At 25.9% G+C, this 15822-nt stretch overlaps 1 protein-coding gene across 6 annotated transcripts in view; it reads right to left on the reverse strand.

Annotated features, from left to right (window-relative positions):
- LOC111612472 (tyrosine-protein phosphatase Lar-like) overlaps positions 1 to 15822 on the reverse strand; it is a 260256-nt gene that overhangs the window by 81992 nt on the left and 162442 nt on the right. For 4 of the 6 annotated variants that reach the window (XM_023353704.1, XM_023353691.1, XM_023353696.1 and 1 more), the window contains 4 exons: positions 13732 to 13842; positions 5739 to 6011; positions 5383 to 5670; positions 1342 to 1362 (listed from right to left, as the gene is read on the reverse strand). In XM_023353704.1, coding sequence (XP_023209472.1) covers positions 1342 to 1362; positions 5383 to 5670; positions 5739 to 6011; positions 13732 to 13842 — 693 coding nt within the window. The remainder of the gene's footprint in view (positions 1 to 1341; positions 1363 to 5382; positions 5671 to 5738; positions 6012 to 13731; positions 13843 to 15822) is intronic. The other 2 variants (XM_023353724.1, XM_023353708.1) reach the window with 1 other exon arrangement.

Raw genomic sequence — 15822 nt, forward strand, 5'->3', positions numbered from 1 at the left:
TCCCCATGTTGTGATCTGAACTAAATTTACAGACTTCTAATTGAGTCTATAAATACTTACTAAGCATGTTGTGTTTTCTTATAATTGTGTTATTTTAGTTTATTTCATTCTTTTGCATATTTTATGCTTTTATGTTTTATTTTATTTTTTGCTTTACTATTATTATTGTTTATATTTCTTATATCAGTTATCTATGGTCATTTATTTTTATATTTATTCTATCACTATATATTATATTACTGTTACAAATTCAATTGATTTGACATGTTTAAAATCTTTTCAAGAATTAAAGTCAAGAATAATTTCAAGAATTTAATCAAGAATTTGTATTCCAAAATGCTCAAAAGAAACCATATGGAAATTTCAGACCATAAATGGAATCTTTGTAGTCTGAGTCCAGAAAAACATTTTGCCAATAAACTGACTCTTATAATTTCAATGATTTTATTGTTTCTCCTAATCTTGAATGAAGTCATTATACTCCAGAATTTGTTGTATGTATAAATGTTAAATCAAATGGTTTCATATTCAAATGTTGAACTGAACCAATCCATAAGACATTCTATACTGCAACAGTCCATTTAATTAATGTTTTGTAGTTAGAACCAGAAGAGGGCTGATAAAAGCAGCCAAAGACATTATTTCATTAAAAATAATCTGCTGCATCAAAATGGTTTTGAATAGTAATATTAACTGAATACATTGTTTACTTGCATGCTTTACTGAATATATCATTATCTAAAATTGTTTGAATTTTTATAGGAAAAAAATAACTGAATTTATATAATAATTATATAATTTTTATCCTAATATGACAAAACTACAGATTTAATCCTTTCCAGCAGATAATTTCAGTCTTGCTCTAATATTTGACTTCCTTGAGAAGTACAAGACTGAAATTGTTTGCTGGAAAGGAGTGAATAAGGCTATAGTTTTGTCATATTATGAACTGAAGTTCAAGCTGGAACATTTGAAATAATTTTTATACAATTATCTTTACTTTGTTAAAGGTTTATTTTTACAACGTATTATTTTATATGATGATGATTATTTACTTGTTCTTAACTAACATCACATTTTTGTTAAGTTATATCTTTTTTAAAATTTAAATTCTTAAAAAATTACATTCAAAGCATTTCTAATTGGCACATTAATATAGTTGATTTTTCATATTCATATTAAAATCACTTAATCTTTTGAAGCAGCATCTAATTTTTATATCTAAACTTTGTAAACTTTGTGAANTTAATTATATATTATTCCTTAGTTTAAAGCATGCAGATGAGAAAAAAAAATTTGCAAAACAGAATAGATGAAAAAACACAGATATACTACACTTACTGGTGCTTCCTGGAGTTTCCACTAGGAATGGAAATAAAAAGAAAAATATGCTACAGTGCAATATGAAAATTGTATTTATACAGATGAAAGGTGCATCTAATTTTTAAAACTTTTTATAAGTAATATATTTTCACAGAGAGAACAAAGAAATAAAAACTTTCAAATATTAATACTTTAATACAAATATAGAATAATATAAAATATGAAATACATAATATTGCTGCATTTCGTTAAATTTATTCAGATGAAATATTTTTCAAATTAAACTATAATTATATAAAAATCAGATAACAATAATAATACATTATTTAATAAATTTACTATTAAATATTTCTGTGAAAATATAACAAATAATAAAACAATTTAAATGACTATTTTAACATTACAGTGACATTAATATGATTTAATTTTTAAAAAATGAATCATAACACTTACAAATAAGTGTTATGATTCCTTTTTTAAATAAAATTCAATTCATTTTTTAAATAAAAATCATTGTTTTATTAAAAAAAAAACAAAATAGAAATTCCTGAAAATAATTTATAACACTTAAAAATTATTTTAAAAGTGGAAAATTAAGAAGGTAAATGATATATTATCCAGTTCATTAGCAAAATATAAATTTTAATTTGTTAAAATTATGAATAATGATAATGCTAATATTATTCAAATGAACAATTTATTTATAGTTATATGTTATCTACAACACATTTTAATTAATTACAGATTATTGTAAATCATGATATATTTAATTACTACTTATTCTAAGTCATTACTTTAAATTATTATACTATTACAAATAAATTGCACTCACATGATGATTCTATATATAAATTATGAATTCTATTTCTACAAATTTCAATACTTTGTATAGTGATATGAGAGATTCTTGAAAATGCTTTTAAAATGAATTGCAACTTTTAGAATTGTCTACCATATTACAGGGATAGAGCTACTAGTATAATTATTTTTACATATATAGTATTTAATGTGATATTTATAAAAATATATTTAAAATTTTTAATTTTTTCTACATATTTTAATATACTGATAATTGTGAACTGCAAGCCATAAACTATCGATATTGGTGTATGCTAGAACTAGACGGTAACTAGAGAGACAAATTACCTTATGTACTTTTTCAGCAAATTAATTCTTTAATCAAACTAACATTTTTGGCTTTATTAATAAACTGTTATCAGGTTTTTTTCAAAATTTCTAAACTTAACAGAATTTTAAATATTGTTTGAAATTGAATCTCTTTTCAAAAACCCCATGTTAGTATGATTAAAGAATAATTTGCTGGAAAGTACAGTACATAAGGTAATTTCTCTCTCTAGTTAAGCCATAACCTGTTTTAATTTATTCTTATATTATGCTTTTAGATGAGATACTATTTTAATATAACTATCTTACATAGATATAATCTATATTTGTTATAAAACTAAACATAAAAAGTAAATCTGGATATTTTCTTTTTATTATTAAATTATTCAACTTTTCAACTTACAGCATTAATTAATGTATAATGCCATAGGAATTCATAATGGCTGATAATTGTTGATTATTATTGTATTAATTGTGCATCTATCTTATTCTAATGATCATCAATAACCCAAAATCTTTGATATAAACTGTATAATATGAAAGTAGTGGTATTTATATTTTTATTATACAGTATGTGGATATTGTACTAAATAAGCTGCTATTTATTTTTAAAAAATTTTTAAAATATATATATAGTATATAAAAGTGCAAAATTGAAAAGTTTTTAATACTCATTTCACTTCATAATTAAGCATTCAATAGTTCTGAGTTGGATTTTTACATCTGAAGGACCCTTCTTAACAAATATGTTGCTTAGAGATTTTGCTAATAAATCCATTAATTATGTTTTAAAAACAATAAAATGCATTGTAATAGTAATCAATCAATAACCAAATTCTTTCAAAGTTCTCAAAATTATTTTGTAAGTTTATTTATATCCATTCTGCTCTATTCTATAAAATCCCAGCATGGTATTTGTCCTTTCATGCTTTTCTTGTAGAAAATTTAGATAATTTCATTTGATTAATAAATATCAAATTATAACATATTGCCTTTTGACAACAGCTGAATGCTGGTTAAAATGTACTAAATCAACTGACAAAAACCTAGATTCTAAACCAGCAAAATTTCACTTACTATTCACACAAACATTTTTTCATCTGCATTCAATTGGACATCTACAGCCTGAAGTTGTCCAACTGAATGTGGATGAAATTGTTTGTTTGAATAGTAAATGAAATTTTGCTGGTTCCTAGGTATTGTGTCAGTTGATTTAATATTACCTTTTTCTATTAATTATTTAGTTTGCCATAATTCATATTGATATCAAACCAAACTTAACATTTTGAACAAAAACTTTTCTAGAAAACTTTATTCAAGAAACTAATTTTAAGTAAATGATTATCTGTAGATAATTTCTATTATTTTCAATGTTGTCAGGATCATGGCCCTTTCATATGGCCAGTTGTAGAGGAGTCGGCTAATGTCTGCAGGACACAAGTCAGCCTAGAGAACAGAATCATATTCAAATCAGCAATCCCTATGTGGGACTCATGGACCAACAGGAGTCTAAAGCTGAAAAAGCTTATAAATACAAGGACAAAACAGGACTTTAGGTTTGAGATTCTGTTTCTTGGTACCAGACTTTAGATGATTAAAAAGTGTTGTCTGACAAAGCAAGAAAGGAAACAAAAGATTATGGACTGTATATCTTGGTGCAAAAAAAATACACCATTGGAAAGTGGCAAAAAAGGGGGGAAGATATTGCACACTTTCTCTTTCTTGATTGTCAGGACATAAAGAAGTATGGGACAGATATGATGTAATCTTTCTTGACTACTGTTAACAATTAAAACAAATCAAAAATTTATAAGCATGCTATAATGAAAAAAATTATTAAAAAATAGTCTCTTAATTCTTAAGTTTCTTAATTCAGATTTTTTAGAACTATTAACCAAAACTGAAAAATTAAACTTGAAAATGAGAAATTTTTGAAATAAAGCAAAAACTAAAATTCATATTAAAAAAGAACATGCCACAAAAACTTCAGTTCAGTCCAGCAATGAAACTTCAATGTTTTTGAATTCCTTCATCACAAACATTTTTGGATTCCTTCTGAATCCTGCTTAAACTCATTCTCAAACATCAGTAGAGCATACTCTCCTCCATTAGAAGGAAGGAAGTATATGTAGTGGGATAGTTCTGGATACTGATACAATGATCAGACCTCTCAAGGAACCCTTCAGAACAAGAATGGAAGAAAGAAAGACTAATAGAAAACACAAAGACCTGAACTTGAGAAATGAGAAGAGCAATATTAACACCAATGTTGTTAATGGAAGGAGGAACCACTAATTTTAATAATAAATACTTATAACTCACTCTCCATGCTGATATCATGTTGTGTAAAAAATCACGTTGTATAATATGAAAAATGTATATGGGAGAGTATAACACCTCCCCTGGACTGTCAATAAAATCTATGTTTAAAATGTGCTTTACAATGAGTCACTTTTCATCCAGACCAATGTGATGTAAAACTTTTTACAGAAGCCCATTGTTATATAAAGTGTAATTTGCCATCTGGCCAATCAGGCCAAGGCAATACTGAGAGCCAAACATGGCATGAAAAACTTTGCAATTGCTTGTACCATCAAAAGTGTCATTGTGGTGAGTTTTGGTACAACTGTTTTTTATAGAGGTAGCTTCCACAAGTCCTGAAATGTCACCATGCCATATTTGGTCGTGCTTGGCCTGTTAATTATTTCTTGATAGCATTAAATAAGTATATTTTAATTAAATCATACAGTATATATATATATATATATATTTTTTTTTGTTCTTCCCACTAATTATGGAATAAAATATTTCCACATACACAAAATTGAAAATAATATCTATTGCTTTATTGTTAAATTAAAACTATTAAGAATATGAGAAATATATTTCAAATAAGATTAATTCTGTAAGTAATAAAATTAAAATTCTATCTACCTGTTTCTCCTGTAGTAACAACAACTGGTGTACTGGGCGATCCACGACCAATTACATTTACTGCAATAACATAAAATTCATATTCTGTGTAAGGAGTAAGATCACGAATAGTATAGAACATTGTTGTAATTCCACTTATTTCACTATATTCTTGATTTGCTTGCTTTGGTTTATACTGAATAACATAATATTGAATATTTTCTACACCAATATCATATGACCAGGAAAGTCTGACAGAAGTAGCAGTAACATCAGATATTCTGACATTAGTTGGTGGTCTGGGTAAAGCTAAATATAAAGTTAATAATAAATAAAATATAATAATAAAATATTTTAAAAATAATTATAGCAATTACCTTGAACTATAATCTGTGTCAATTGTTCAATATTTCCTAATTTTGAAGCAGCAACACAAGTATAATTGATAGATTCTCTAATATTTTCAAGAATTATAACATTTTTCCCAATTGGAATAGAATGTTCAGGTGTAATATCTACAGATCCTTTACGCCATTTAACATAGGGCATTGGTGAACCCACAGCAACACAAGTGATATTCAAGCTGGTCCCAGGCATAACTTCATAAATGGGCTCAGGTGGAATTGAAAAATATGGTGGAACTCGACGCACTAAAAAGATATTTAAACAATACAATTAGTTGTACACATTAATAATATTAATTTTAAAATAATAATGAATAAATAAATAATATTAATAAAGTACATTTTAGTTAATGATTTCATTTGATAAAAACCTCAAGTAAAACCTACTGGGAAATAAGTTATACTTGTCAGTCTATAAAATAAAACAATAATACAAATCATCTGTGTAGTAAAACATTTTGCTTATTAGTGTTTATTAATATATATATATATATATATATACACATATATACATATTACACAGGGTGTATCAGAATAACGTTTTAAAAATTTGGGGATTGTAAAGGAAATTTTGAACATTTTGATATAAGGAACCTATAGCTGGAAATGTGATATAACATTTCTACAGCACTTTGCATGTTCTATGTGGTCAGTATGCTGAATTAAACAGCGAATGAAACAGCAGAATACAGTATTTACAAGTTTTATTGACAAAACAGTAGAGTACATTCAAACTGTACATTGAATCAGTGGCTGCACTACTTTAGAGTAAATGTTCAATGTGACGACCACCAACTTTGACTCACAGCACCAGTAGATGCAAGGGGTGACCTGAAGGACAACAAGCACTAAGTACACGTCCTGTACACAGGCTCAGTTAAACCACTGTAGTTGTGTGTTTACAGTCTTCCATCCGCAGCAATAACATGACGTCAATGGACAGAAGGGTAGCTACCAAAGTCAAGCACTTCCTATCGCTGTACACACTTTAGTTCAAATTTCTGGCTATAGGTTCCTTAATATCAAAACATTCAAAATTTCATCCTCTACAATCCCCCAAATTTTTAAAACATCATTCTGATACACCCTGTGTATGATAGAACATCTTTAGTCAAGTTAATGAACTTACTATTAAAATTTTTACAAAACTAGATAAAATAACTGCCCTATATTTGTAACATTAATTTCATTTAATTAACATAATTTGAAATATACATAAATTATTCTCATATAATAAATATTCTCATGTTGAATATTTTACATAAATTCTGCCTTGATGTAAAATCTCTACAACCATCCATATTTTCTACTCCATATATGTACAGAAATATTTTTATCTATATATTTAAGTAGCAACCAAAAATCATTTAAGATTCTTATTTTTCTATCTTGAGACAAAACTTGAAGACAATCAGAAGTATTTGTCATACTAATTTATATTGTTTGTTTTTTAAATTTCAAATTAACAAAAATTTCACTATTTGTTTATTTTGTCATCAAGCTGTTTTGATGTCTGGTATTAATCTGGTATTTTTTTCAGAATAATGCTATATTTCTTTATGCAATACATATGTTTCATCAAAAAGAAAGCTGCTTTTATTCCCATTTTTATTAATGACTTAACAACTTGTACATCTTTTACTGAAACATGAGAAAAAAATCCCATTCATTTGATATAACTTCAAATATAAGCAAAATGGGTTTTAATTCAATTTCAACATACAGATCTGACAGGAAGTGGCATTATAACTGTATCCAGCTTCTATAATAGCAGAAAAAATATTCAAATTCACAGACTTCATTCTTGCTCTGAAAATTATTAATAAGAAAGAATAGAATGCATTAATCTATGGAATTCATATTAAGAGAAATGAATTTGTTTTTCACTTACACCAATTCATGTTTAATCTTAGAATCTCCCATTATTTAATTTCTCCTATGCACATACTTTCAACTTCTCAACAAATGTTATATGGCATTTTCTCTTACTATACTTCTGAAGCCTCAACAATGCCAAATCTTTTTTTATTTATAATATTTTTTTACTTTTTAATTTACCACAGTATCCTTTCCTATATGATTAAATTTTTATTTCAATTTGACCTTCAAATAGTTACAGATCCTACTCACAGCCTATACTCAGATCACATCACTGTTCAAAGATACTCCAGTATATCTTCAATAAATTGCAAAAAAATTTATTTAGTATAAAAATCATGTTGTGTAACATGTATAAGGTGTATATGGGAGAGAATAAGACCTTCCTTTGACAATCAATAAAATCTTTATTAGTTAAGAATTTATTTTTGAGTAAGTCACTCTTGCACAGCTGGCTACCCACTGATTTTGATCAGCTTGGACACAGTAAAGGTACATTGAAAACGAGCAAATATGTGTCTGAGATTTTCATCTAATGCACCTTGCAAATATTAATTTTTGATGTTTGAAAATTTGAAATTTGTAACAAATGATTGTAAGTTGTAATAGATGACACATTTTACAAGTGTCGTGTAGCATAGTCTGTTAAATGATCAGCCACATTTATTTATGCAGCTCTGCAATGTAGCAAACCGTTTCTAAATTTTTACTGCAAGATGTCACTGAAGCAAAGATAAAAGCAGTTTTTACATCCGCTACACATGTAAAGCAAATGGATGCTTGTGTGTATAATATGATATTATGCTGTAAAAATAAAAAAGTTGAAGTGACTGTTGATAAAAATATTATGGAAAGATTAACAAGAATTAAATTTTATAAAATGACACTGAAAGTTATCTAAAGAGTAAGAAAATACTACATTTTAAATATAATTATACATCTATCTCTTTGCTCATATTTTTGGAAAGATAAATGCTCAGTTCTTTATATCTCTTTATTTAAATATAGTTTTTTAACTAAAGCACTACTTTTGGCTGTAACTGGAATTAAAGGATAGATTACAGTGTCCATGTTTCGCTTGAGCAGAAAGCATTTCTAAACTATGATGCAGAGACGTGTAATGATAGCTGCTTCTGACATCATTTTTGCTACACTCTCACTGCATAAAAAAACATGGCCATCATTAATTAACAGCAGCTGATGAATAAGTATTGTTCTGGTATCAATTCCTGAAAGTTTTAAAATTTTTTTTAATTTTTTTATTTTAAATACATTATTATTTATAATATTTTTTAATTAGGTAAAAATTATAGAATTTTTGCATTTGCATATTTAATAAAAATATTTGTATAAATAATCAGAAATAAATGACAGTGTATTTATTGTACATCTTATTGTTAATTTTTAAACTTTATTATAATGGCTTACAATTTGTCAAATGATATACATCATAAAAACATATAAAACATAAATATTTCTTAGAAACTGCTCATTTTCTCTCTTATCAAATTCAGAATTTTAAATTTTTGTGTCAAGCAATATGTATTCTGCTTTCAACATATTTAGATTCTGGCTCATAATCTTCACTATCTGACACAATTGAATATGAAGTGCTACTAAGTTAGATGGAAGTGATTTTTCTGTTGAAGATGATTTGGAACTGTGCAGAATGTCTTTTCCGTTATCCTTTTCTGGGATGTTTTCTTCTAGCAGGAATAATTCTTCTATTTTGTCAAAATCCCATTCTTTCAAAATGTCAATAATAGTTGTAGCAAATTTTTCACCTAAAGTTGTTGCTTTTATCAATATGGTTTCACTTGCTGGGCCTTTGATAACATTTAACTTTTCAAAATGTAAGTACAAAATTTTAAGCCACCCGTAATATCCTGTTTTTCATATGATGCAATAAATGCAAACTCATCACTTTCAATGTTGGTTGTTGGGAATTCTTCATTTATTGATGGTCAATTACAAAAATTTTCCTGTNGAGAGCTTTTATACTTTTATAAAGCTGTCTATAATGAAAATTAATTAACTAAGGATTTTTTTGCCCTGCCAGGGTGTGGCCGAGTTATCCGGAGTGCCGGGTTATCGAGAGCCGAGTTTTCGAGGTTCTACTGTACAAAATTTTAAGCCACCCGTAATATCCTGTTTTTCATATGATGCAATAAATGCAAACTCATCACTTTCAATGTTGGTTGTTGGGAATTCTTCATTTATTGATGGTCAATTACAAAGATTTTCCTGTGACAGTGCCATTTCACAAGATTTCTAATACTCATATTGCTTTCTAATAATTCTACTAAAACTAATATTTTGAATTTTACAACCTCCGATCCTGCTTCATCTTACTTCAAAATAAAACCAAAACTGAAACTTCTAGAAATATGAAGATTAAAGTGATGGTTCTGATTTATGTGAGTATTTTATTAAATATGCAAATGCAAAAATTCTATAATTTTTACCAAATTAAAAAAATATTAGAAACAACAAAATATTTAAAAAAAAAAAATATTTTAAAAACTTTCGGGAATCGATACAAGAACAATACATATTTGGCAGCTACCATTAAATAATGATCATTTAACAGACTATGCTACACAGCACTTGTGGAATGTTTCATCTATTACAACTTATAACCATTCACTACAAATTTTGAATTTTCAAACATCAATTTAGCACATTTGTAAATTTAATTTTCTGTCAATCACAGATAACATACAACCATTTACATTCTTCTTTAAATAAATATATACCATACAAAGACTTTAATCTCAACTTCCAAAAATAGCATTCTTTTTTCTAAAAAATGAAAAATAACAAACTTCTGAAAATAAAGGACAACAAGAGGCAACCCAAGATTTTTGTACATTCATCATTTAACTAAGAGAACTACCACCAAACTAGCAAAATTCTTAACTTAAAGTATTTAAATAGAATTATAAATAATTTTTCTTGTGATCCCAGGACCATGTACAATTTTATATTAAAACTCTCAAAAACACCTTTTTGAAAAACATAAATCATTAATGATAAAACTTCTGCTTAGAAGCAAGACAAATCGTATTTTTGCTTTCACACAATTTTATATCTTTATCACTGCATTTAGAAATACAGAACCAAAGAAATGTATTTCAGCCTAGTTAAACCTCTATCCAATATAAGATTTTACATCAATGATCATGATATAGTCAATCTTAGATAACTCGATTCCAAACTCATCTTTCATTTGTAAATAGTAAATCTAATAAAATAGATATCTATACATCGAGCAATGATTTAGCATAACTGCAATTTTACTTTTTTCAAAATTATTCTCCATTTACTATTTTTCACTAACATTTAATCACAGATGATTTGTGTGATAAAGCAATCTATCTGCATCTTCCTCACTGTTCACTAAACTAAACACAAAACATAAATAAATTAATTTTGTCTTCTAATTAATGGTTTGTACAACTGTTGAAGTTTATCTGAACATCAAATTTATTTATATAGTAAATATTTAAATATCTCAAATCAATAAATTACTATAGTCTGTTACAGTCAATAATTAATATAAACATTGATTTGTGAAAAATAAATGCTAGTGAAAAAAATTAGAAGTCACTATGTGAAATAATCTAAAAATATAAGTTTTATTAATTCACACTAACCTTAGAAAAATAACAAGCTTTATTAATACAGTAGAACCTCGATTATCCGGACTAATTGGGGATGAAGGTAGTCCGGATAAGGAAAAATCCGGATAATCGAAACAAATACTTTAATTTGTCTTTTAATGATAATACAACACGTTTTCTTTTCGATGACATATCAGTAATATTAAAAGTAAATACTGTATTTAAATCGTGATCAAATTTTCAAGAAACAAACGTTCGTATTGAATTTGGACTACTACTGACCAACGCTAACAGACTACCTATTGTTTAAAAGGCCCTCTGGTGGCGCAAGAAGACGGATTTTATAAAATAAAAAGCAGTTGAAACTGCATTTTTATGAATAAAAATTTGACAAACTATTTATCGTTTTATGACGAGTAAAATTTTTTCGTCGCGTTCGCGGCTTTTAAGTAATGCATAAACCTTCGAGGCGCGAGGCCCTTCGGACCGCGAGGCATAGGCGGTGGCCCACGTCGTCCATGCCTTACGCCGCCCTTGGTCATAGAAATGATGTAATTTGAATATAAATTATTTATAAATACGTATGTCAAGTTATATTTTTATTACTACGTAAAATATATTTAAGAGTTTACGACCACTGTGCTGGGTGAGACGTTGTTGAAACAAAAAAAGTTATGCATTCCATCACGTACATAAACAGTGTCGTAATTCGCCAAGTGCAAATCAGCAAATTTGTAAAATTTTTGTTTATTTTGAACAATCTGGATAATCAAAAATCCGGATAATAGAGGTCCGGATAATGGAGGTTCTACTGTATATGTAATTTAAAACAACTAACTATACCTGTTTCTAGAATTAAAACAAAAAGTATTTAGACTAAAAATAACTCCATAGAGTATTAACTATACAAAAATGTGAATTTTTTATTCTCTCATTTCTTATTTTTTTAATTTTAAGTTATTCTTTTTTATTAAACTATACAATATTTAATAAAACACTAATACTCATTCTTATTTTTTTTATTTATAATATTACACTTTCAATTGTATATTATCGATATATTATTATTAATTGTAATAAATTGTTTTAGAATTCAATAGGAGATTATAAGTAATTTATATAAATAGGTTTATTAGAATAAAAGCATTAATAAATTCACTTAGAATTTCTTTATTTTTAGCATTTCACAGTATAACTTTGTACAGCAAAATTAACTGAACTATATTATTTAATATTTCACCAAATTACATGAAACTACTACTTTTATAGCATACATTCACTTTTATAAACACTTCTTTTCTTTTAAATATTTAAAATGTTGATTTGTGTTATGTTTTATTCTGTCACTACTTATTTCTTTAAAATAATATGACAAAATACAGTAAAAACTGTCTTATCAATGTGAAAAACATCTGCTATTTATTACAGTAAAACCTGTCTAAACCAGACTTGCACAGTACTGAATATTTTTTCCAGTTTGGTAGATTTGTTTTAAATGTTTTTTTTTAACACAGAATATAGTTGTGTTCCAAAGAATTTTTCCCATTTAGGCAGGTTTCTGTTTTATTAAGGTTTCATTTTGGACAAATTTTACTTTAAGTAATTAAAAAAATTGTTTAAATTAGAATATTATAATGAAGAAATAAACATAACTTAAAATACTGAGAAATTTTTAGTTTTTAATACAAGCCGAAATTTTCTGCAAACTGTATTCATGTATCATCTTCATTAATGAAGCATCTATCATCCCAACCATTTCGTTCTCTTTCATCCTTTATGATTTATTTATGGAAAAATTCAGTTAATCCAATGAATTGGCTAAATGAATATTGTTAACAGAAGATTTTATTGTATTTGCATTAAATAAAAGTATGTTTTAGAATAACATAATTTTTTTCATTAACAAAAAAAATATCACTTTGATTAAATAAAATTTAAAAGTAAATAACAATTCTAACAATTGCAAATAGGAAAAAAAAATTAAATGTAATAGGTGATGATAAGTAAACAACAAAGAATTATTAGTTACTTGAAAAATAATTAATAATGAAGATGATATCACTTCAACGATCATTTTAAGAAACAATATCTTTTGACTACTAAAAATATTGTCCAAGAAAATTATTATTTGAAAAAATTATAAAATACGACAGACAGTAGAATTCTTTAACAAAATATTTTAACTGTTTTCACAAGTATAATTTATATTAAATTTATTAACATAATTTTTAGTTTTCTTCTACTTTTGAAATTCTCAATACTATTCTAAAAATTTTATCAGTAAAAGTATAAAAAGATAAACAAAATAAAATTTTTTTATTCACTTTGAAAATAATAAAGTATCCAAGCAAATAAAAAAAATTTAAATTCTTATAAAATTAAATTTAATGTAATACACTATTAAAATACTTAATTAATACTTAATATAATTATTAAAATACTTTATATAAAAATAAAATCTATACCTCTAACATAAAGAGTTGCCATATTTGAAAAAGCTGTACCAGCAATATTTTCTCCAACACATTCATAGCTGCCTTGATCTTCTTCTTGAGCATCCACAATTTGTAAAGAAGCTATTTAATAAAATAAAAAGTAAATGTTGAAATAGTTGGATATACAAAATCATATATATTAATGTTCAATCAAATACAACAACATATTAGAAAATTTATGATCAGAAAAAAATTTTATACTTTATGTATACAAGAAAAGCTTTTAAAACCAACTATAATTATGTAATTCAGAATTATTTTTAATAGAAAAACAATTATTAATTTTTAATATATATAAAGTTTCAAAAAATTTCTGAAGCCATATTTATATTAATAAAAATCTTTAAATTTCAAAATTTTTAACTTTATACATAAGAAAAAAATTTAATATTACTTTTTCATGTTGATTTTTTAATTTTTTTTATTATGGTTTCAAGATTCAAAAATGTCAAAAATATTTTTACATTTTAATTTATTAATTTATTTTTAAATTTAAGTTTCTTTAAATTAATTTATTAGTTTTAAATTTGATCCTTAAATTTCAAAAATGGGATGATGATGTCTATCTAGTAACATGGATTAAGAGCATCTTAATTTGAACAAACAGGAGGTAGCACAATTGAGTTTGAATAACTGAGAGAATTTTACATTGATTTAAATAAGAATCAGATGGGAACTAGTGTCCAGTTTGAACTACCAGAATATTTGAATTATATGAGTTTAATTAATGAGTCTACTATATAAAGCAATTTGACTAGAGGTAGGCAGTTAGATCATCATCTGTTTGTAAATTTAATAATTATAGTTGTAACTTAATATTTATTTATAATTATTAAATTTATCAAAAGATGAAGCCTAACTACCTACCTCTAGTCAAATTACTTTATATTTAATTATTAAAATTAGCCTTAATATAGCCCAATAATCTGGCAGATTGTCTGGCTTTAATTAAAATTTAGGTTATTGGATTACATGTTTATATCAATTTGATGCAACAGCTGGATGACAAAATCAAAGAAAAACAGTCTCACTTGACCAAAAAAGTGCTTTTCCACCACTGGCATATACTTCTGTGATAGCCANTATACTTTATGTATACAAGAAAAGCTTTTAAAACCAACTATAATTATGTAATTCAGAATTATTTTTAATAGAAAAACAATTATTAATTTTTAATATATATAAAGTTTCAAAAAATTTCTGAAGCCATATTTATATTAATAAAAATCTTTAAATTTCAAAATTTTTAACTTTATACATAAGAAAAAAATTTAATATTACTTTTTCATGTTGATTTTTTAATTTTTTTTATTATGGTTTCAAGATTCAAAAATGTCAAAAATATTTTTACATTTTAATTTATTAATTTATTTTTAAATTTAAGTTTCTTTAAATTAATTTATTAGTTTTAAATTTGATCCTTAAATTTCAAAAATGGGATGATGATGTCTATCTAGTAACATGGATTAAGAGCATCTTAATTTGAACAAACAGGAGGTAGCACAATTGAGTTTGAATAACTGAGAGAATTTTACATTGATTTAAATAAGAATCAGATGGGAACTAGTGTCCAGTTTGAACTACCAGAATATTTGAATTATATGAGTTTAATTAATGAGTCTACTATATAAAGCAATTTGACTAGAGGTAGGCAGTTAGATCATCATCTGTTTGTAAATTTAATAATTATAGTTGTAACTTAATACAGTGGTACCTCGGTATACGTCTGCTTTAGAATACGTCAAATTCGGAATACGTCCTGTTTGGACGAAACAAATTTTGCTCGGTATACGACTTTTGTTCGGTATACGACTTAATTCAATTATACGCGCCATCTATGAACAAGTAGCACTATCAGTATACTAGAGCAGACTAGATGTTCACAGTGCCACAGTTTATAACTTTGTTAAATTTCTTCTGATTTTAATTTGTAAGTAAAATTTTATTATTTTTATTAATCATGAATTGCAAAAAGGCAAATGAAAAGCAACAGAAAACTAAAAAAATGACTAGAATCATAATGGAACTGAAAAAAGAGATTGTTGAGAAATATGAAGGTGG

The sequence above is a fragment of the Centruroides sculpturatus genome, unplaced genomic scaffold (assembly GCF_000671375.1).
Source record: "Centruroides sculpturatus isolate CEXI.00-Female unplaced genomic scaffold, Cexi_2.0 scaffold3, whole genome shotgun sequence".
Lineage (NCBI taxonomy): Eukaryota > Metazoa > Arthropoda > Arachnida > Scorpiones > Buthidae > Centruroides > Centruroides sculpturatus.